The 22,661-nt window shown below is 49.5% G+C and overlaps 1 protein-coding gene across 1 annotated transcript in view; it reads right to left on the bottom strand.

Moving 5' to 3' along the window:
* CDHR2 (cadherin-related family member 2) overlaps nucleotides 1-22,661 on the bottom strand; it is a 45,143-nt gene that overhangs the window by 14,949 nt on the left and 7,533 nt on the right. Inside the window, exons 2-17 of the mRNA XM_010846590.1 lie at nucleotides 15,077-15,143; nucleotides 14,734-14,805; nucleotides 10,439-10,578; nucleotides 10,275-10,328; nucleotides 8,945-9,034; nucleotides 6,687-6,776; nucleotides 6,141-6,266; nucleotides 5,918-6,064; nucleotides 5,760-5,835; nucleotides 5,542-5,660; nucleotides 5,166-5,399; nucleotides 4,128-4,283; nucleotides 3,886-4,047; nucleotides 3,544-3,605; nucleotides 3,033-3,276; nucleotides 647-886 (exon numbers count right to left, since the gene is read on the bottom strand). Coding sequence (XP_010844892.1) covers nucleotides 647-886; nucleotides 3,033-3,276; nucleotides 3,544-3,605; nucleotides 3,886-4,047; nucleotides 4,128-4,283; nucleotides 5,166-5,399; nucleotides 5,542-5,660; nucleotides 5,760-5,835; nucleotides 5,918-6,064; nucleotides 6,141-6,266; nucleotides 6,687-6,776; nucleotides 8,945-9,034; nucleotides 10,275-10,328; nucleotides 10,439-10,578; nucleotides 14,734-14,805; nucleotides 15,077-15,131 — 2,067 coding nt within the window. The 5' untranslated portion in view covers nucleotides 15,132-15,143. The remainder of the gene's footprint in view (nucleotides 1-646; nucleotides 887-3,032; nucleotides 3,277-3,543; nucleotides 3,606-3,885; nucleotides 4,048-4,127; nucleotides 4,284-5,165; nucleotides 5,400-5,541; nucleotides 5,661-5,759; nucleotides 5,836-5,917; nucleotides 6,065-6,140; nucleotides 6,267-6,686; nucleotides 6,777-8,944; nucleotides 9,035-10,274; nucleotides 10,329-10,438; nucleotides 10,579-14,733; nucleotides 14,806-15,076; nucleotides 15,144-22,661) is intronic.

Genomic DNA, 22,661 nt, shown 5'->3' on the forward strand with positions numbered 1-22,661 from the left:
CCCCAAAGACAGCTGGTGAGACCTCACCTGGCTTCTGATATCTTCTGTTTCTGTTTTCCCTGATATCACATTCTGACCCTTGTAGGAAAGTGTCACATCCCAACCCAGTGGGAAACAAGACTGCTGTGTACAGTGGTGCAGGCTGTGCACTGCAAAACCCAAGGGGGCGCCAACTACATCGTGGACATAAGGTGCTTGTGGCCGGACAGCAGCCTTAGAACCAGACTGAATTCAAAGCCCCATTCTGTGACCCAGGCAAGCTACTGAACCTCTGTGCGCCTTAGTTTTTTGATCAATATGATGGAGCTAACCCCCGCTCCCTTGCAGGGCCAGGTGTGCACTGAGTGTTTTCTCCAGGCCGGGCATTCTTTGCAACACTTTCCATTTATTAACTCATATTATTTTCATCCCCATTTTACAGATGAGGAAGTTGAGGACACAGGGAGGCTGACTGATTGCCTAAGGTTACACAACCAATGAGCCAGGACTCTAACCCATCAGCTTGGCTCCAGAACTCTTTTACCCACCATATTGCAAGGGCAGAAATGTGATTTGAGCTGGGAGGAGGCAGAACAGGCCACCTTCTCGGGAGCCTCCCAATACAGGGTTCATCCCAAACCCCGTCCCCAACTGAGCCGGGCCTTACCTCCACGGTGATGGTGACACAGACTGTGGTCCAGAGGGCAGGTTCGCCAGAGTCAGACACGTTCACGCTCAGCACGATGCGGCCCCCCAGAGCAGGGTCGATGGCCTCTCGGTCCAAGGGCCCCAGGTTTCTGAGAATGCCTTTGTCGGGGTCCACTGAGAAGTTGTGGCTAAAGGGGCTGGGCAGGAGGCTGAAGTGCAACAGGCTGTTGTTGGTGTCTGGCTGGTCATTGTCGTGAGCCTGGGCAGGTGAGCAGGGTTGGGATGCCCGCCATCAGGTGCTTGCCCACCCATGGGCCTCCCCCTCCTAAAATCAGAGGGCTTCTCCCCAATTCCCAGCTCCTGTCTCCCAGTTAAGAGGACAGGACCAACAAGAGCTTGCAAGACCTTCTGAGGTCTTAAACACTGAGGTCATTCCTTCATCCCACACATGTTTACCTACCACATGCCCAGCCCTGTTCTAGGTACTGGGACTAGAGCTGTGATCAAGACAGTTCCCGTATGGAGCTGATATTCTAGCGAGGTGAGAGGTGTGGGGGCAATATACTAAAGACAGTCAAACGTAAAAATTAACCAACAGAAGTAAATGTAGGGGAATTCCGTGGTGGCCTGGTGGTTACAATTCTGGACTTTGCCTCCTGGAGCCCAGATTCAGTCCCTGGCTGTGGGGGTGGTAGAGGGACTGAGATCCTACAGGCCACATGGTGCAGCCAAAAAAGTAAGTGTGAAGTCCAATGAGATTCTGATTCATCATGACTACTTCAGTGCTTTATTATTTTTTTTAAGTAGCTGAAATTCTTCACCCAATCTGTGTGTGTGTATTCCTGTCCTGCCAGGCTCCTGAGCACACGCTTGGTGTGCCTTTAGGGTGACTGGGCACAGAGAGCCCAAGAGGCTCTCCCCTGCCATCAGGGCTTTGCGCTCACACACGAATGCCTTCGACACTGTGTCTGCTTGACTCCAGGTCAGGTTGGTCCCTCCGCGGGGCTTCCCCCACCCCTGTGCCGCCTTCCACACAGCACAAGTGACACCCTTGCGTGATGGTCTGCCACCCTCTCTGGAAGCAGGAATTATGGTGAATTCATCTCAGAGGACCCAGGGCTCAGCAAAGGGCCTGCTGCACGTAAGTGCTCAGCAAATGTGGCTTTGAATCCAGAGCTGGGCTAGTCTGACTTGGACCCAATTCTTTCGTCTCCTCCCTTGCATACTGACACCTTCAGCTCTTTTTGTTTTAGATCTGTCGGGTTCTTGTTTATGAAATGAAACACTCTGGTTGTTCATCCCTCAGCACTCTGAACTCAGGCCGGCTGATTCGCCAAGCACTTCTCAGGGCTGAAACCGGGCACTGTGGTTCCAGCAGCATATCTGAGATGCTCCTACCCCCAAAGAGCTCTCAGACCAGGGTGAGAAGCATTGAGATGCATGGAGAAAGACCCAGGTTTCAGCACTGCCACTCATTGGCTGTACAGCCACAGGAAAGTCACTTAACCTCTTTAAGCCTGTTTTCTCCTTCCGTGAAATGGGGACCATTAGAGCAGCTACTTCACAAGGTTATCAAGAGATCAGGAAACCACAAGCCCCAGAAAGACGGGAGGGCCCCGTGGCCACATGATTGTCATTCTGAAGACTTTGTTTCCTGCTTCTCACAAGACGTCCTTATCGATGATTCGGTGCAGGAGCTTCTCCCCAGCGTTCCTCTGGAGCCAACAGTTGGTTCTTATCTCCTCGTCTCTGAGAACCTGGCCACTGGTCTCATTTCCATTTTTGCTCTGGCCATTATGAAGCTCACAACTGAGTTTTCAGCCCTCTCCTAGCAATTGTATGGCTTCGGGTTTAACCCTGCCTTTGTGCTTACACCACCTGGTAGCTCAGATGGTAAAGAATCTCCCTGTGATGCAGGAGGCCTGGGTTCAATCCCTGGGTCAGGAGATCCCATGGAGAAGGGAATGGCAACCCACTCCAATATTCTTTCCTGGACAATTCTATGGATGGAGGAGCCTGGTGGGCTACAGTCCATGGGTCACATAGAGTTGGACATGATTTGTGTTTATTTTCTCTTTTTCTTCATTTCTTTTATTATACTTTTAAATCTAAGCCACCCAAATCCTTTTTGGAGTGAGGTCGGGACCTGCATTTTAAAGAGCAGTGTGGTTTTTGAGGGCTTGCTCTGTGCTAGGCAGTACTTTATATCCTTTATGACCCTGGGAATAAGGTCTATGATTGACCTTATTTTCCAAAGAAGAAATGGAGGCCTAGAGAGACTGAGTGACTTTCTCAGGGCTACACAGCAGAGCCCAGATTCCAGCACAGGGCCAACATGACCACAGAGCCAGGCTTGGTGCCCTGGGCCTGTTCCCTCCGCCCACCAGTTTCAGGCTGGCTCGCACCTGGATGGTCACGGAGACATTTCCGTCCTCCTCCTGGACAAAGATGTTGTAGGAGCCGCTGACCACGGGACTGTTATCATTGACGTCTAGCACGTGGATCTGTAGCGTGGTCGAGGACGACAGGTTCCCGCCGTCCGTGGCCTGCAGCGTGAGGTAGTACACAGCCTGCTTCTCCCGGTCCAGCAGCTCGCTGTTTCTCACCGTCACCTTCCCCGAGTCTGGATCCACTGCAAAGATGTCCGCCCTGCGGCCAGATGGAGCGAAAAAAGATGCAGGATGCCCACTTCAATTTGAATTTCAGATAAACAATGAAAAGTATTTTAGGACGTCCCATGGAATATTTGCAACCTACTTACACAACAACAACAAAAAAAGGAATAATTTATTTATCTGAAATTGAAATGTAACTGGGTACCCTATATTTTATCTGGCTCCTCTAGCCCCACTGTGAGGCAGAGAGGCGGACCTGGGTCCCCCTTACCACCTGCCCCGCTCCCATCAGAGACGTTACCCGTTCCCTGGAAGCAGGCTGTAGGTGACGCGGCCCCCCTCTCCTGTGTCGGGATCGGAGGCCTGCGAGGCAGAGAGACAGGAAATGGGACACTGAGCAGAAGCCATGCCCTCGCTGCTGACCGTGTAATTGATGAGGACAGGGCAGGCTTGCTTCCTGAGCCGAAGGGAGAAGCCCTTGACTATTCAGACTGACACGCTCACCCTCGCACACTCACATGTACATGCACGCTTGCTGGGATCCGATGACCCCAGATGATGCAGAGACTCTGGCAGGGCCAGCCCCAGGCCTGCCCATCTCCACGCCTCTCCCAGCCCAGTCCAGCCCTGTCCCGTCACTCACGCGGATGCTGTCGGTGACCACATAGCCGACAGGACTGTGCTCAAAGACGCTGAGGTTGTACATGCTGCTGAGGAACGTGGGCCTGTGGTCATTGGTGTCTCGAAGGTGGATGGTCACCGAGGCGACAGAGGCGTTCCCGCTGACAGAGTCAGTGGCTGTGACCTAAGGACAGAGGAAGAGAAGCGGCGTGGGGGTGGGAGCGCCCCGTGGCTGGCTCCCCTGGGCCGCCGAGCACCGCTCACCTGCACCAGCATCACGGACTGCCTCTCGTAGTCCACCAGCGATGGCTCCCTCACCAGCACCTGCACATCCACTGAGCCCGCTGCCCGCTGCGGGGAGACGCTGAAGGCTTCGGCATCCGGGCCCCCCAAGGTCAGCAGGAAGGTGCCATTGCTGCCCTGTAGAGGTGGGCTGTAAGTAGGGACCCCCGTCCTGCAGTGTACCCTCCTGCGTCTTTCCCCCAATCCCTGGCCACAGACCCTGGGAGGGTGGACTGGTCACTAGTCTCTGTAGATGTGGGCTCATCAGAAGAAGACTTCCCTGAGGCACTGTGGGCCCCAGCCTGGGCTGCAGAGCCTGGACACACACCACTCACTCCCTTTGAGTCTTCTGTACCAGCCACCCTCCACCACGCACTCCAACACCAAACACCATCAGTGCCCAACATTGGCCCATTACCCACACGCCCCTTCTGCTCCATACCCTCTCCACTTAATGCCAACCATAAACTCCACACACCACCCAACCACCACCACCACCCAAAATCATCCCCCACTCAACACTTTGTATCAACTCATTGTCACTACCACTGTACTTATTCAGCATTCAGTACTACCCAAATCATCCACCACTCAATCCCAACCTCTCCCAAGAATGCCTTCCAATTTGACACCCATTTAGAAGCATCCGTGCTCAACACCTCCCACATCCCCCAATATCCAATACCAGCTCCCCTCAACTTCACCATCTACCCATCACTACCCTCTACACACCACCACCGAAAGTGACATTCCACTCAACATTACCCAGCATCCTGCCTTTCCATTCCACCACTGAGCTCCACCCTGAACACAAGACCTCCCACCAGCTCAGCATCACTCAGAAGTTCCAAATGTCATTCAAACTCTGATTGTCACCTCCACGCATGGTTGGCACTGCTGTCACCCACTGTGACACTGTGTACCATGGTCGGTGCTCTGCTGGTCACTCGCCACCTCCCCTCCCCAGTGATCCCCCATCATCACTTCCGCCCACCCTGCCTATGATCTGGGTGCACCTGCCTTGTCTGGGTCGTAGACCACCATGGTGAGGTCCTCAATGGGGATGCGCGTGGAGGCGTGCTCATCCACGTAGCCAGTGAAGTTGACTTGAGTCTCGTTGGGAGTGAATGTGCAGTCTTGGAGGCTGCAGTTGTAAAACTCAGGTACGTGGTCATTGACGTCTGTTACTCTCAGCGTGACCCATATGCTCGCCTTGGCCTCCTGCCCGTGGATGTTGGGGTGCGTCTCGGTAGCCTGAGAGCAGAGTTGAAGCCGGAAGGCAGAGGTCAGAGAACCAGCATTCTGAGAGAGCTGAGATCAAAGGTCAAAGTGGGGGTGCAGAGAGTAGGGGTGCAGAGAGCGGGGATGCAAAGAGGGCAGTGGCCCCCTCACTCACCGTGACCTGCACTTGCACTTCCTCATCCTCCTCTAGCAGTTGCTCTCTGTCCAGGGGACTGTTGACTGTGATCACCCCATCTTGCTTGCCAATATCAAACCAGCCAGGCCTTGTGGAATCTGGGAAGAAGCAGCAGGAGCAGCTCCTTCCGGTGGCTCTGACGGAACCCCCACCCCTTCCCTTGCCCCAGCCCCAGCCTGGGGACATCCCGTTCTCACTGGAGATGCTGTAGATCACAGGGTCATTGACGCCTCTGTCACCATCCATGGCCTCCACCTTCAGCACCGAGGTTCCCTGCAGGGAGGCACGGTCAGTAGCCAGACCCTTTCCCTACCACTCAGCTCCCCCCAGGCCCTCCCCCAGGTGCCCAGCATACCTGGGGTGTATCCTCAGCCACGGAGGCTGAGTAAAACTCCCTAACAAACTGGGGGTCCAGGTCTGGCTTGTCGATTACAGAGATGGACACGAAGACAGATGAGGAGCACTGGATGACGGTGTGATTGTTGTACAGGCCACCCGAGTCCTGCCGGGAAACAGGTCTCCATGAATCTGGGTCTCGGGTCCCCATGCCCCCAGCTCCCACCAGCGCCCCTACTCACACAGGCCTTCAGCTCCAGCTGATAGAAGGAACTCTTGCTGTTGTAGTCGAGGCTGCCATTGAGGATGATGGAACCATTGGGTAGGATCCTGAAGAGGTACTCACTGCCTTCCGTGGCAGGAATGACCTGAGGCATAGCACAGTCAGGCCAGGCTGCCCCAGGATGGCTCTGCCCCTAGGACCTCCTCTCAGAGGCCTGGGGTCGAATCCTGGCTTTGCTCTTGACCTCACCAGGTCACATAACCTCTCTGATTCTCAGTTTCTGCCTCTGGGAAATGGGCAAGATACTGCCTCAGCACTCCAGGTGAAAGGGTGGGGAGAAGGGTTCAGTCTGCAGCAGATACCCTTCTTAGGCGACTGGACCGAATGGGGCCAGAGGGGGCCAGAGGGGGCCAGAGGGGGCCAGAGGATGGTGTGGGGACCAGGGCTGGGCCATGGCAGAGCTCCTGGGCTGGAAGGTCCCTGCAGGTTGTGTGGGAGATGCTGCCCCCTGGTGGCCACGAGGAGCGGCAGCGCCCACACTCCCACGTGGACCATACACTCTCACCTTTTCTATGGAGTATACCACCGCGCCGGCCGAGCCTGTGTCTTTGTCCGTGGCCTGCACAGATAACACCAGGGAGCCCACCGGCAAGGTCTGTAACAAAAGAAAGTGAAAGTGAAGTCTCTCAGTCGTGTCCGACTCTTTGTGACCCCGTGGACTGAGGCTCCTCCATCCATGGGATTCTCAAGAATACTGGAGTGGGTTGCCATTTCCTTCTCCAGGGGATCTTCCCGACCCAGAAATTGAACCCAGGCCTCCTGCATTGCAGGCAGATGCTTTAACCTCTGAGCCACCGGGGAAGCCCCTCTAATACAAAAGGTTTCATCAACTCTGAGTTCCAATCCATTTTCTTCATGCCCAAGCACATACCCCCACCTGGAGTTCCAGGGCCCACAGCCCTACCACGGGGATAGTGACAGACCTTCCAGAACCTGAAGCCCAGTGTTCCACAGGTGGCCCCCTTTTCTTCGCCCGGGCTGGGCCTCTTGGGGCATCTGTACATCGGCAGGAAGCAGAGTTCCCACTTCTCCTCTCCCTGATGGAGCCCCCTCGCCACATGAACTAGCTTCTGATTTGCTGAGCCCCTCAGGGCCAGTATAAATGATCATTCCAGAACTCAGGTTTTGCCACTCCCCTGCTTAAACTTCCCTGTGGGTTCTCTGTAGCCTCCAGCCCAGGTTGCAGACAGTACTCTTCAGAGCTGAAAGTTTCTTTCAGATGCCTTTGCCCCAGGACCTGGCCACACACTCACTAATTCCACAAGGTGGCCAGAGAGATCTCTGAAAATCCTGAACCAGACCACATCACTCTCAGGTCAGGTCCACCTCTCTGACCTCACCTGTTTCTCACACTCCACCTTCCATCCACAGCAGCTTTCTAGCTATGCCTACAACACTCCAGGCTGATTCACACCTCACAGCAGTTGCTATTCCCTGCCTGGAAAATCCTTTTCCTGGAGCAGCCCAGGGAGGCTCCTTGACATTTAGTTCTGCTCAGGTGTCACCCACCCAGAGAAGACTTTCCTGACTGGCTCAACCTAAAAGCAACCCCTTATGCTCTTCATTGAGCACAACACCTCTGAAATAATCCTATCTGCTTAATGTTTTGTTCATTAGTGTCTGTGATCTTCACTACAATGTGAGCTACTGAAGGTGGCAACCAAGTCTATCATTGCCAGATATCTTCAGCACCAAGGACAGTGCCAGACACATAGTAGGCATTCAGTAGAGCCTGTTGAAGGTCTGTCTGGATCTCACCAGCCTCTTGTCTGGCCTGGGGGGTAGGGCACACCTCTCAGGTCTTTGAATCCATGTAGCAATGAAGACTCAGGAGTGTTGTGTTTCCTGCTTGTGGACGACTGGAGAACCTCCTCCCTGCCCATGCAGTTCAAGTCAGGCTGTCATCCTTGCTAAAGGGGAAGGCCTATGATGCAGACTTTGACAACTGGAGCATTCCACACCCCTCAACTGCATGCATGCTAGGTTGCTTCAGTCATGTCTGACTCTTTGTGACCCCATGGACTATAGCCCAACAGGTTCCTCTGTCCACAGGATTTTCCAGGCCAGAATACCAGAGTGGGTTGCCATTTCCTTCTCCAGGCGATCTTCCCGACCCAGAGATCAAACCTGTGTCTCTTACATCTCCTGCACTGCAGGTGGATTCTTTACCACTAGAGCCAGCTGGGAAGCCCAGTAAACAATGGTGGCACATGCACGTGACCCAAAATGGGTCAATGAGAGTCATCCCTGGGGTGTTGGTTGGGACCACTGAGAAAGAGACAATCTATGTTGCAATTCAAAGCCAGTGGGATGTGAGCCTGGAGCTGCTGGGGCACTTTCATCATCACGAGAGAGAACTTCTCCCCCAAGCCCAGGATGAAGGCAGCAAGAGTCACAGAGGTGCAAGGCGGAGAGAAGTCTCTTCTTGATGACTGGCTTGAGTGCCTAGATCCAGCCATGTTTGAAGACAGATAGACCATTCAAATGTCCAGACACATGAGAAAATCAATTTCTTCCTCTCCATCTGGGATGATCATAACTTAAAGAACTCCAATCCAGTGTGATGGATTGAAAAATGTTGCTGTAACCATTGTACATGGGGTTACATGCAACCCCCTGAATTTGGTTCCTGCGGCTGCCCTTTCTAGGAGGCACTCTTCCCAATCCTGGATGACCTGCTGACTGTCTCTGGTCCTTCCCACTCTGAGCAGATTTGTAGGATGCCTGCATTCTATACACCCACCCTGGTAAGGCAGATGTTACCTCGCTGACGTTGGCGGAGAAGCTTATGCTCTGGAAAACAGGCGCATTGTCATTTCTGTCCTCTACGATCACCTGCATTTCCCTCTGCACCTGCAAGTCAGAAGCCCAGGTGAGCCAGAAAACGTGGGAGTTTGGGAAAACAAATTCAGAAGTGCCTGGACAGGAATGCAAGTTGGCATAGCGTCTCAGGAGAACAATCAGGCAGTGTCTGGGGTGACTCTCTATTTGATACCATTTCAAATGCCGGAAAAGTTGCAAGTACAGAACAAAGAACTCCTGATACTCTTCATGCAGATTTACCCCTTATTTAGTTTCTCTTTCTCTCTTTCCACATGTTTGCTGAACCACTGGAGAGTACTTTAGGTCATTTAAGAAATCTAAAACATAGCAGTCTTATTACAAGAATCTTCCTTTTAGCTTTGTTAGCCACAAAATAAAGCTGTGAACAACCTAAGTGTTGAGGAGACCAGCTAAGCACCATGGTACGTCCCACACTGGGCCATAGACATACAGGAAATGGGAGACTTGTGTGCAGATTCAGAAAGGCTCCAAAGCTGATTGTTGAGTGGACAAGTCAGTGCAAGACCATACAGGCAGTAGGATTCCATTCGGGTTTAAGAAAATACACCGAAAACTACAATCTTTCTTCCATGGATGCATATATGTATGCCAGTGCTTAGCGAGGGATAAGAAACAGTGACGGTGGATACTTTAGTTGGGAGTGGGTTGGGAAGTATTACAGAGAGAAAGTATCTCTCTTATAAAGTATTTATGAATATCCAAGTCATCTTTTAATGTGTAGGTTTTAAGGAACAGGTCATAAAGAGAAAACCCCCAACTTTCACAGACACAGACGTAGCTGTATAAGCGTGGTATTGAGAAACATGAACACTGAGACCAGCCCATTAGTCAAAGGAGTTGAAAATGATGATCTCAGAGGAGAGAAGGTAGGGAGTTATTTGGCATCTGTTTTCTTATTAATACACATATTAATATGAATTAATAATGCAATTCATGATAACAGTAGATATACAAATGTATAAACAGTATATCTACAAACAGTAGATATGCAAAATAGATACACCATATATATATATATAAACATATGCATATAATTAAAGCAAATTAATAGTAAATACTAAAATCTTGGTAACACTGTATGATGAAAAATGGACAAGTATAATGTTGATAAAAATAAACATTCAACTTGTTTTTTGTTAACTGATGCTCACTCTGCTTGTCTGAGGTCGGGACACCACTAGCCGTGGTCCCTCAGGCCCCTGTCCTCTGATCCTGGGACCATCACCCTTCCCTCCCGCTGCTGACTCACTTGGTTGTTGTAACTGTCGCTCACGGAGATGGTGATGGTGAACCAGTAGAGCGTCTGCAGTGGGCAGAGAGACAGGCACCAAGGTGAGCCCTGCTTGGGTGTCCGCCAGGGCCCTGCCCACCACCCTACCCCTCACAAGGCCTTCCCAAGCTGTTTTCCTTTACCTCATAGTCCAGAGGGCTGGCCAGCTTCACTTCCCCAGTATTTGAGGTGACATTAAAGAAGTAGGCATTGGAGCCACTAATCCCATATTTCAGCTCGTCATTGTCTTGGTCCTGAGCTACCAACCAGAAAGCCTCGGCACCTGCAGAAGGGACAGGGAGTGCCCAGGGTCCACGGCCACCTAGTTCGGTGCTGGCCTGTCCGAGCTGCCCACGAGGCCCGCAGGTACATTTAACTTCTTTTAAAATTAGGAGGGCCAAGGCATCAGTGGATGTCTATCAATGGATGAATGGATAAAGAAGATGTGGTATATATATGCATGTGTGTGTGTGAATATTTTGTAAATTTTGTACAAAATGGAATATTTTCAGCCATAAAAAAAAGAATGAAATCTTGCCATTTTCAACAACATGGATGGACCTAGAGGGCATTCAGCTAAAAGAAATAGGTCAGAGAAAGACAAATATTATATGATGATCTCACTCACATGCGGGATCTGAAAACAGAAATCCAAGTTCACTGATTCAGAGAGCAGACTGGTGGTTCCCAGACATGGGGTGAGGAGACTGAACAATGGGTGAAGAGAGTCAAAAGGTACAAATTTTCAGTCATAAAATAAATAAATCCTGGGGATATAATGTACATGTATAAGCATGGTGACTATAATTAATAATACTGTATTCGAAAGTTGCTGAGAGAGTAGGTCTTAAAAGTTCACTCAGCAAGGGAAAAATATTCTGTAACTATGTGTGATAACAGATATTAGCTAGACTTATTGGGGTAATTATTTTGAAATATATACAAATATATCAGTATGTTGTACACCTGAAGCTAATATCATGTTGTATGTCAATTATATCTTGTTCTTTTTAATTATGGAAGAGGCCCACAAAGGCAAAAATGCTAGAATGGTGACATGATGGCGGGGTCAGCCTGCAGCCTGAGTGTCCCAGGGAACCAGGTTGCTCCCTCTTGCCCACAATGGCCCTTCAGGGACAGTCTGGGCCACACACCTGGAGCCTGCTCTTCTTTGATCAGTCTTGCCTCTTCCAGAAACTCCTTGGAAAGCTCGGTCTCTCCCCACCCAGGCCCCCTCCTCCAGGAAGACCATCAGACTAGAAAAATGTTGCTGTCTACATTGTGTTTACTCTGCCATGAGACACACTGTTAATTTAATGCATGCTGGGATGAGGGTGGGGAGTCATTCTGTGTTAAGCAACTCTCTCAAACATAAGATACATCCTGACTCAGAAATGTCAAGGTGTAAACTGACATGGCTCTTATACTCAAGGAAATATGGGAGGTGAGTGGGTGTGTGTAAATTTTTCTCTGTACACGTGTCCATGGTCACAGAAAGATGGATCAGGGAGAAAACGCTTTTCTAAAAGTCTGTCTGAAAAAAGTCAAATGTAACAGATAATAAGAGCCATAGAAATAAAAGACATATATTAGGTCTCTGTCACTAAAGTAGAATTTGATATTTAAAATACAATGTATTTTTTAAAGTCTGGAAAAAAAAAGAGTCTGCCTGACAAAACTAAACTATTAAACAGTGTTAGTGTCAGGAAAACAGGTCTTATGCAGGATGGAGAGTGACTAGAAGGGGAGAGAGGGGTTGAGGTGTAGGTGTTCCTGGCAGTTGAAGTGAAAGTGGCTCAGTCGTGTCCAACTCTTTGCAACCCCACGGACAGTAGCCCGTCAGGTTCCTCTGTCCATGGGGATTCTCCAGGCAAGAATACTGGGGTGGGTTGCCATGCCCTCCTCCAGGGAATCGTCCCAACACAGGGGTTGAACTCGGTCTCCCGCATTGCAGGCAGATTCTTCACCATCTGAGCCACCAGGGATTTACATGTGGTAATTCAGTGTACCTCCCTGTACATTTACATATACTATACTTCAAAATAAAAGGTCTAAACTACATTTTTTTAAAACCTGACTGAAAATGCTTTCTCATCCCTAGAGAACCATGAAATTCATCTCAGAAAGGAAAAAATTGCCCTTTGGTTTAAGAAAGCCCAGAGAGGGGCCCCGGGGTTACAGAAGAAAAGACCCTTGGACTTCCCTGGTGGTGCAGTGGATAAGAATCTGCCTGCCCATAGGGGACACGGGTTTGATCCTTGGTCTGGGAACAGTCCACACTCCAAGGAGCAACTAAGCTTGTAAGCCACAACTATTGAGCCAGCCTGCTGCAACTGCTGCAGCCTGTGTGCCCAGAGCCTGTGCTCCGCACCAAGAGAAGCTCCACAGTGAGAAGCCTGAACTCCACAATGAAGAGTAGCCCCCTCTTGCCACAACTAGAGAAAGCCTGCATGCAGCTACAGAGACCCAGCACAGCCAAAATATATACATAAGTTAATTATATATTTAAAGAAGACCCTCATTTGGTCTGGCAGAGATCATACTTGATTTTAAAGGGTTACCGAAGAGAATGGAGATCATGAGGGCATTTGCGACATTTGTTTGGAAGGGTGTGTGTGTGTGTGTGTGTTTATCCATGACTAAACACCTATGAAAGCATATGTAAAATATCATTAACACCTATATACTACTTCTCTGTTGCATTCATAGATATCAAATAGTTTAACCTCAGCCCAGTCCTCCAGGGAGGATTATGCCATCTCGGGATTTAATGAGACTATCACCTCCCTCATCTTGGCCTCTAAATCTTTATTAATATAACCCTTATGCTGTCCTGACAACCACATGCAAATGGATGTAGCCTTTGTGGCTGCTAAGCCCATCACCCACCCTTTCTTCGTGTACCCAGACCTGGGCTTCTGGATCCCAAGGCAGACTCTGGATTTCAGCCTCCTTGATGCCGTCTCTTGTGTCATCTGGTAGATTTAGATATCTGACACTGCAACAAAGACTAAATTGTCCCCCAGTATTCAAAGAGAAATCCCCTTTTCTCTCAGACTAATAGAACCCCGGATTTTGAGCCGGGCACATGGGTAACTAAAGTAACAAAGCCCTCATTTCTCCAGCTGCATTTCAGCTAGGGCATGAGGCTAAGTTCTGGCCAATGAGATGTGAGCAGAAGTAATGTGCGTGAAATCTGGAGGCCTGTCCTTAGGAGAAAGAAGTGAGCCTTCCTGGCCCTTTCCTCCCACAAGTTCTCACTGGAATAGGGTGTGACACTAGCCATCTGGGACCCTGTGGATGAAGTCCATGCCACAGGGGAGGCAGAACCTAGAAATGGAAGGAGGGTCCCTGACACCCAAAGCAGAGAGCAAGAGCCAGCTTGACTGAACAGACCCTCCAACAGCCCTGACTCACTGTTCTCGGAGACTATGTAAGAGAATAGTAAACATTGACCTCGTTTATACTTCTATTATTTGGGGTCTGTTATGTGCAGCTAGGGCTTCCCTGGTGGCTCAGACAGTAAAGAATCTGCCTGCAGTGCAGGGGACCTGGGTTCGATCCCTGCATTGGGAGGGTCCCCTGGAGAAGGGAATGGCTACCCACTTCAGTATTCTTGCCTGGAGAATTCCATGGACAGAGGAGCCTGGGGGCTGCCGTCCGTGGATCACAAAGAGTCATATACGACTGAACGACTAACACTTTCTGCGCAGCTGTCCCTATATCCCAGTGAATACAGCCATCCATCCTTTCAGCTTCTTCAACCCCCATCCTGCCTGCTGGGAATTTGACATCCAGTCCCTGTGGCTTCATCCAAAACAATGCTTTGTGAACGTCATTCACTCCTGTGCACTGCCAAGATCTTTACTACCAACCATGTCTCATTATTTATGACCCTCCTTTTAATTGACTTACTATTTTATGTAAATACATTTATTTTAGAAGCGAACTTTAGATTGTTACTGTACGTGGAAAACCTGTCTCACTCGCCACAGATGGAAGGTAACTCTACAAAGACAACAAAAGCAAAGCAAAGCTGTCCACTTGTGATGAGATGTGTCCGTGAAAGGCGCTGAGCCTCAAGTCTTCTCTCTGTCTGTTTAAGAAAAAGAAAAAAATAGCAAGGGATGGAGAGAGATGAGCAAGTGAGAGAGACAGAAGAAAAATAATGGTACCGAATGGATACTTTCTCCCTGGGAAAATCAGAAAGCCTGAAAGAGATGGGAAACAAGAGGGGTGTTCTCTTGGGTGGGTCTTAATTATTTGATGCTGTGTGAGGGTCTTTGACCAAAAAGCTGAAAAGAAGAAACTTCTGGAACCATCTTTGGGCCATGAGGTGCTGTGGAGCTGCAGGGATGGGGAGCAAGCCCACAGGGGACCCCGGGCCCTCTTATGGGTGAGGGTTTGGCACAATATGGGCACAGGAACTTGTACTCACCCACTGGCAGATCTTCAGGCAGGCTCACCATTGACATGTTGGATGCGAACATTGGGGCCGTGTTGGCTGCCACTGCAGGGACACGGGGTGCGGGAACATCTGGACACCTCTGGAAAGACTGAACCCCATCTACCCCCACGGGAGCCCGTACCAGTCCCAGGCCAGCCTTCAGCCCAGCTCACCAGTCTGGGGCTGGATTCCTCCCCAGGCCTCCCCAGGGTAGCCAAGCATAGAGCTGGGCCGTAGCAGCTAGGTTTTTGCTGATGGAGCAGCAGCCCGCTCTTCTAGAGGGTTCTGCTGAGGGCCCCCAGGTTAGTGCTGATGGGAGAGGGGAGGTACCTACCAGACACCACAAGGGCAGGAAACAAGAGGCAGGACAGCCACGGCCACCCCATCATGTCTGGAGGGACCTGCGGGAAGAGACGTCAGGAAAGGGGCACTGGAGCCCAAGCCTCCCTCCTCTGGTGGAGCCTTGTCTGTGGGTCCAGCCCTGGCCCACTCATCATCATCACTCAAGGTTCTCCCCCAGGCCCCTATCAAATGCTGCCCATTTGCCAGATGTGCCCCGGGAGGGGAAGTGGGGGTGTGGCATGAGAGGGAGGGCAGGGTAGCTGAGCCTGGTCTAGAGCTTCAGCCTGAGACTGAGCCTGAACTTGACCCCAGAGTTCAGGGCCCACTGTGTAGCAGGCATGGCCCCAGGTATATTGGATGCATAATCTCCTTATTCCTACAACGACAAAGTGACTGCTAAAGAACCAAGTCTGAGAGAGGAGGGGGCTTGCCTGAGGCCACACAGAGTCAGCGTCAGACCGTGCTCTGAACACAGGTCTTTTGGACTCCAGAATCCATTCCCTCAACCACTATGCTGCCCTGCCTATTTGAAGTGTCCAAGCTAATGCTGCTGCTGCTGCTGCTAAGTCGCTTCAGTTGTGTCTGACTCTCCAAGCTAATAGTGTCCCTCAAAATCAGGGGCCTAGAGAGGCACTGTGACTTGTCCAGGACCATCCAGAGACTCTGTGGGTGGGCAGGGTCCTTTGTCCTACTTGCTGACCCAATAAATAGCTGCCTTGGCATCCTTTCTCAAAGTGTGCTCCACGGAACCCCAGCCCTGGAAGATGCCGCATAGTAGAAGGGGTCCCGGGTCAAGTCAGTATGGGAAGGACTCTGTGCTCCTCTTGCTGACTGAGAGCTGGGCAGGCACCATTGGAAGACCCTGCCTGGCCCAGTCTTCTTGGTCGCCTTATGTTGATGAAGCTGTCCTTCATCCAGGAAGAGGGGGACTTGGATTCACTATCATCAAGAGACGCCTGAAGTGCCAAGGTTCTTTCATCCCAAAAGATGATGGATACCAAAGCCAAGGGAGAGCAAGATAGTTCCACAGATGTTTCTTGCCCTCTGTCAAGAAAGTGTGCTGCATGCCTGCATCTGTGTAATTATTCCATAAAACAGGACATTGTACTGTATAGCCTTTTGTGCCTTTTGAATTGTTTGCTAAGTGAATACGTGAACTTTTCTGAAGATAAATTGAAGCTGTAAAGTGCACAAAACTATGGCTGATTCATGCTAATGTTTGGTAGAAATCGATGCAATACTGTAAAGCAATTATCCTTCAATTAAAAATAAATGAGTGCGTGTGTGCTAAGTCACTTCAGTCGTGTCTGACTCTTTGTGACCCCGTGGACTGTGCCCTGCCAGTCTCCTGTCCATGGGGATTCTCCAGGCAAGAATACTGGAGTGGGTTGCCGTGCCCTCCTCCAGGGGATCTTCCCAACCCAGGGGTCAAACCCACATCTCTTGCATCTCCTGCATTGTCAGGAGGGTTCTTTACCATTAGGGCCACCTGGGAAGCCCTAAAAATAAATAAATAAAAATAAAAGTACACCAAAGAACACAGTCATTGTCAGTCACCCTAACTGGGTCCCAGGCAGCTCCCTGTCCTGCCCCAGTGCGGCTGAGGCCAGTGGCCTGCCATTTTCCAGAGGAGCCTGGCTCCAAAGCTCTGGGAGAACCAAGAGGGAAGGACCCCGACCCACAGTGGACTCCATATGACGGGCCGTCCGTGGGGGGCAGAAGGGCTTCCAGAGCTGAACCTTGACCAGAAACTAGAAGGCCTCTCCCTCCCATTGCCCAACCCTCCTTCTGAGTTCCCACCTCAGGGACACCCACTTCCCCATCACCCTTGATGCCCCCTCTTCTGAATGCCGTGCATTCAATCCAATTCCTGCAACTCTTACATTTATTCTCCATCCTACAGCAGGCTTCTTCTCTCCCCGGCTCAGCCCTCCTCAAGGGCTCCTTCCCTTCCTTCTCTTTAATCCAGTCCTCTCAACCAAAATTATCCCTCCTCACTTCCTCTAATCACCTCCCTTGCCTGCTCCAAACCTTACAATGGCTCCTTTTGGCAAAGTGTACAAAAGGGCTTCCCCGGGACCATCCACACCCTGAGCACTGCCGCCACTGCCCTCCCTGCCCCCCTCACCCCGCCCCCAGCTTCCTCTCTAGCCATGCCCTGCCTCCCTCCCTCACACCTCTCCCTACAGAGCCCACTCTGCTTTCCCTCACTCTGCATATGAAGTGTCCTCTTTCTGGAATGCCCTCCCTCTCCTTACTGCCTGGTCCTCCCTGGTGAGCAGTTCCAAGATTATGTTCCTCCGGACACTCCTGCAATATTCCAGGGAGGGGCTGAATTCCTATGCCAGCTCAGAGACCGCATGAGGTGCTGCTCAGATCCCAGCCTGAACTCTGTGGCTCTCGGGGCCCATTATCTTTTTGCAGATCAGCCTCTCCCTTTCAGACCGGGAGAGATGTGAAGGTAAGGTCCAGGTCTGATTCATCTCTCTGATCACAGGACCGAGCCCAGGGATGAGCCCACAGCAAGCTCAGGGGGCATTTCTGAATTGAATGAATGAGTGTGCCAGTGAATCACTGTAACCCCGGTGGCCTGACGTGGAACACACCTGAGAGAGGGGGCCAGGTGTGAGAGGTAAGCATATAGGCTAGAGAACTTGGGTGCAAATTCAATGTAATCTTGGGCAAGTAACTTAACCTTTCTGGGCCTCAGCTCCCCTGTCTGTAAACTGGGAATAATAGTAGCACCTCCAGTACAGGGTCTGTGGGAGGCTTCCACTGTGCCTGGCTCAAAGTAAGTGAGCCAAAAACGTCAGCAATTTTTTTTTCTTATTATCATGGAGGAATAAAGGCACACCTCATATTCTGCCCTGGCCAGCCTTGGTCACTTCATAAGCCCCTCTCAGTCAATAGCCCTGAGACAGCCAGAGGGACCCTGGCTCCAATCTGGCTACTCTCTTCTGGGCTTGGCTTGCTGCAACCTGCCATCCAGTTCTAGCCTGAGCCTTCCCCCTTTAACTCAGAGTTATCTTTGCCCCCACTTTGCCCAGACCTGCTGAGGCATTGACAGGGTTGGTAATTTTAAGTATCTGCTAACAGGACTTCCTGAGTGGTCCAGTGGTGAAGAATCCACCTGCCAATGCAGGGGACACTGGTTCAATCCCTGGTCTTGGAGGGTCCCACATGTTGCAGAGCAACTAAGTCCATGTGTCAGAACTACTGAGCCTGTGCTTCAGAGCCCAAGTTCTGCAACAAGAGAAGCTATCACGATGAGAAGCCAGTGCACCACAACAAAGCTTAGCCCCTGCTCGCCATAACTAGAGAAAGCCCACGCAGCAACGAAGACCCAATGCAGCCCAAAATTAATTAGTTAATAAAAGAAACAGAGAGAGAATCTACCTTCCAAAGCAGGGCACATGGGTTCGATCTCTGATTGGGGAACTAGGACCACATGCCATGGAGCAACTGGGCCCATGCAGTCTGGAGGCCACATGCCACAATAGAGAGCCCATTCACCACAGGGAAAGATCTTACATACCTCAACAAAGATCCCACGTGCCGCGATTGAGACCTGACACAGCCACATGAAAAAAAATATGCTGACATTCCGGTGCACCTACTATGTGCTGAGTACCCTGATCTATCCATTCATTCCCCTAACAAATACTTATTGGCTGTCCCAGATCCACTATGTGCCAGATCTTGTTCTCAGCACTGGGTATACAATGGTGAGTGTAACAGTCAAGGCTTCCCTGGTAACTCAGATGGTAAGGAACTTGCCTGCAATGCAGGAGGTCTGGGTTCATTCCCTGGGTTGGGAAGAGCCCCTGGAGAAAGGAATGGCAATCCACTCCGATATTCTTGCCTGGAGAATTCCATGGACAGAGGAGACTGGCGGGCTACAGTCTATTGGGTTACTAAGAGTCTGATGACTAACACTTTCAATTTCAAACAAGCAAGGAAAATATTGTCTAATTGTTTACTGCATTAAGTGCTATGAAGGAAGAGAATTCGGGCATTGTGAGGGTACAGTAAAGGGACACAACTTTAGGCGGTCTGGCAGATCAATTGGGCTGTAGACTTTTTAACATTCCTCCTAGCAGTAGATGAGAACGGCTCCACTTGAATATGATGCATTCATGGTGTTTTTTTCCCCTGTATTTTATGATTTGACATCTCAGAGGCCTTGCTGATCTGGGAGAGGCTGCCTGCCCATCTCAGGGCTAGGTAACTCCTAGAGGTAACAAATGATTTGCCTGCATATAAACCAACCAATTCAAAGCCTGTACTCCCAACTGCCGCCTTTATCAACTCTCACACACCAAGTCAATATTCCTGGGGCTTTAAATCTCCCCAGCGCCAGGTACTAGATGACTAAGGGTGACTCCTATGAGCTGCCAAAATTAGTCAAACTGTCCAATCTTGAGCCTATTCAGCTGCTTAACCTACAGCTTCCTTCCCACCTTCCTTCCCATGGAAAACACAGTAAGTGCTCTGAGCCCTGCTCTCCCCTGGCCCCTCCTGCCTCCTGGCTAACCCTGGGGCTTCCCCATGTGGCCCAGCATGGTCTGGCAGCCCCTTTCCTCTAGGGAACAGTGAGTAATAAAATCTTCCTTCAATGGGTTTAGCTTCTCCAGGTCATCACTCCATCACCTGCATAAATTAAAAATCTCAGGAAATTACCTGGCAGTTCAATGGGTAGGACACCAAGCTTTCACTGCTGAAGCCCTGGGTTCAATTCCTACCCAGGGAACTAAATTGCCACAAGCCATGCAGCACAGCCAAGAAAGAAAAGTCCCACAAGAATATACAATGGAAAAAAGACGGTCTGTTCAATAACCAGCACTGGGAAAATTGGACAGGTACATGTGAAAGAATGAAATTAGAAAATCCTCACACCATATATAAAAAATAAACTCAAAATGGATTAAAGACCTAAATGCAAGACTGGAAATCATAAACCTCCTTGTAAAAAAACATAGGCAGAACACTCTTTGACATAAATTGTAGCAATATTTTTTGGATCTGTCTCCTAAAGTAAAGGAAACAAAAGTAAAAATAAACAAACAGGACCTAATTAAACTTAAAAGCTTTTGTACAGAAAAGGAAACCATGTGATCTTAGTTCCCCAAAAAGAAAAGAACGTATGAAATAGGAGAAAATAATTGTAAATGATGTGACTGACAATGGCTTAGTATCCAAAATACATAAACAGTTCACACAACTTAATATAAAAAAAAAAAAACAATTAAAGAATGGCCAGAAGATGAGAATAGACATTTTTCCAAAGAAGACATACAGATGGCCAACAGGCACACAGAAAGATGTTTGGTGTTGAGCATCATCAGATTAATGCAAATTAAAGCCACAATGAGATATCACTTCACAACTGTCAGAACAGCTATCATCAAAAAGAACACAAATAACAAATGTTGATGAGAATGTGGAGAAAAAGAAACCCTTGTACCCTGTTGGTGGGAATGTAAATTGGTACAGCCATTATGGAGTACAGCATGGAGGTTTCTCAAAAAATTAAAAATAGAACTACCATATGATGGAGAAATTCTACTCCTGAGGATATATCTGAAAAAATGAACACTAATACAAAAAGACAAATGCAACCCAATGTTCACAGCAGTATCACTTACAATTGCCAAAACATGGAGGCAACCTAACTGTCCATCAACAAACCACAGATGAATGAATAAAGAAGATGTGGCATATATGTGTGTGTGGAATACTATTCAGCCATAAAAAATAATGAAAACTTGCCATTTGCAATAACATGGGTGGACTTGGAGGGTATTGTACTAAGTGAAATGTCAGACAGAGAAAGACAAACACTATACGATATAGAATTTAAAAAATAAAACAAACTAGTGAGTACAACAAAAAAGAAACAGATACAGGGACCAAACTAGTGTTTACCAGTGGGGACAGGTAAGGGGAGGGGCAAGAAAAGGGTAGTGGATTAAGTACAAACTACTAGGTAGAAAATAAATAAGCTAAAAGGATATATTGTACAATACAGGGAATATAGCCAATATTTTGTAATAGCTAGAAATGGAATATAGATTTAAAGATTATGAATTACTATGTTGTATATCTGAAACATATAATATCGTACATCAACTATATCTCAATTAAAAAAATAAAACTCCTACACGTTTTATGATTAAGACATCTGGGCAGGTTCACTGACTGATCAATAGAATATTGATTCTATGGTGCCAGTTTCCAGACCCAGGTCTCATGATATTGGGAGTTTCCCCTTCCTGCCTCTTGGAACACTCACTCTTGGGACTCAGCAGCCATGCCGTATGGGATCCCAAGCAGCTCTGTGAAAAGGTTCATGTAGAGAGGAACCAAAGCGTCTGGCCTCCAGGCCCTTCAAGCTCCAGCTGACAGGCAAAGCCCACCTACGTAAGCAAGTCATGCAAGTGAACCATCCTGAAATGGTCCCTCCTACTCCATGAGCCATCCCTGCTGAGCCCTGTCCAAATGGCAGATTCCTCAGCATAATGAATGACTGTTGTTGCTGTTTGCCAGTGAGCCTTGGTGTGGCTTGTTTTGCAGGAGTGGATAATGGGAACACATGGGGTGGAGTCTTGAGGAGGTGAAGAGTCAGCAGAGATATGAGGGGTGAGAAGAGATGTTGTGTGAGGCATGGTGCAGGGAGGTTCCTGTTAAACATGGACAGTTCAACACCGTCCTTCCTCTTGAAACCCCACTAAAATGATGGTAAAGAGTTTAGAATTGGAATGAATTGATGAGAGATGATCACCTTATCAAGCTAATGATGGTTCACACCAGAGTAAGGATGGGGGTAAGGAGCACCCACAGGCAGTGAAGTGAAAGTCCCTCAGTCATGTCTGACACTTTTCAACGCTATGGCCTGGAGCCCCCCATGCTCCTCTGTCCGTGGAATTCTCCAGGCAAGAATACTGGAGTAGGGTGCCATTTCCTTCTCCAGGGGATCTTCCCAGCCCAGGGATTGAACCCAGGTCTCCTGCATTGCAGGTGGAGTCTTTACTGTCTGTGCCACCAGAGAAGCCCAGGAAACAAGCTCAAAACCACAGCAAGCCTGTAGGATGGAAGCTTAGGACCCTCAGAAGCAGAGGTGTGGAGTGGCCTGGAGGCAGGAGACTCGCTGCACAAGAAGCAATTAGATTCCAAACATTACTTCCTCATCCCCACCCTAGAGCACAAGGAGGCTGCTTCCTGGGGAGCTTGAATCAGACAGATCTGGATTCAGGGACCCTTGGCCTGGTGGAGATAGGGGCACCATAGCAAGACAGGGCGTTAAGTGAAAGAGCACACTCTAAATGGTGACTCCCTCAGCTCCTTTCCCCCAATCAGTCCCAAGAGCACTGACCAATATGACCTCTCTCCCAACAACCAGAAATAAAAAATTAGAGAGAGCTGACCCACCTAAGAGAAAACCCCTACAGATTCTGAAATGTGGGGCCTCTGTTGGATCCTTCCACATCCAGGAAGCAAGTCCCACAGGTCCCCAGTCAACTTTGTGGAGTCTCCTTCTTAGTTAGAGCCAGGGTGCTGTACTAAAACTGCCATCTTTT

This window comes from Bison bison, unplaced genomic scaffold (assembly GCF_000754665.1).
Source record: "Bison bison bison isolate TAMUID 2011002044 unplaced genomic scaffold, Bison_UMD1.0 scf7180017864238, whole genome shotgun sequence".
Taxonomy (NCBI): Eukaryota; Metazoa; Chordata; class Mammalia; order Artiodactyla; family Bovidae; genus Bison; species Bison bison.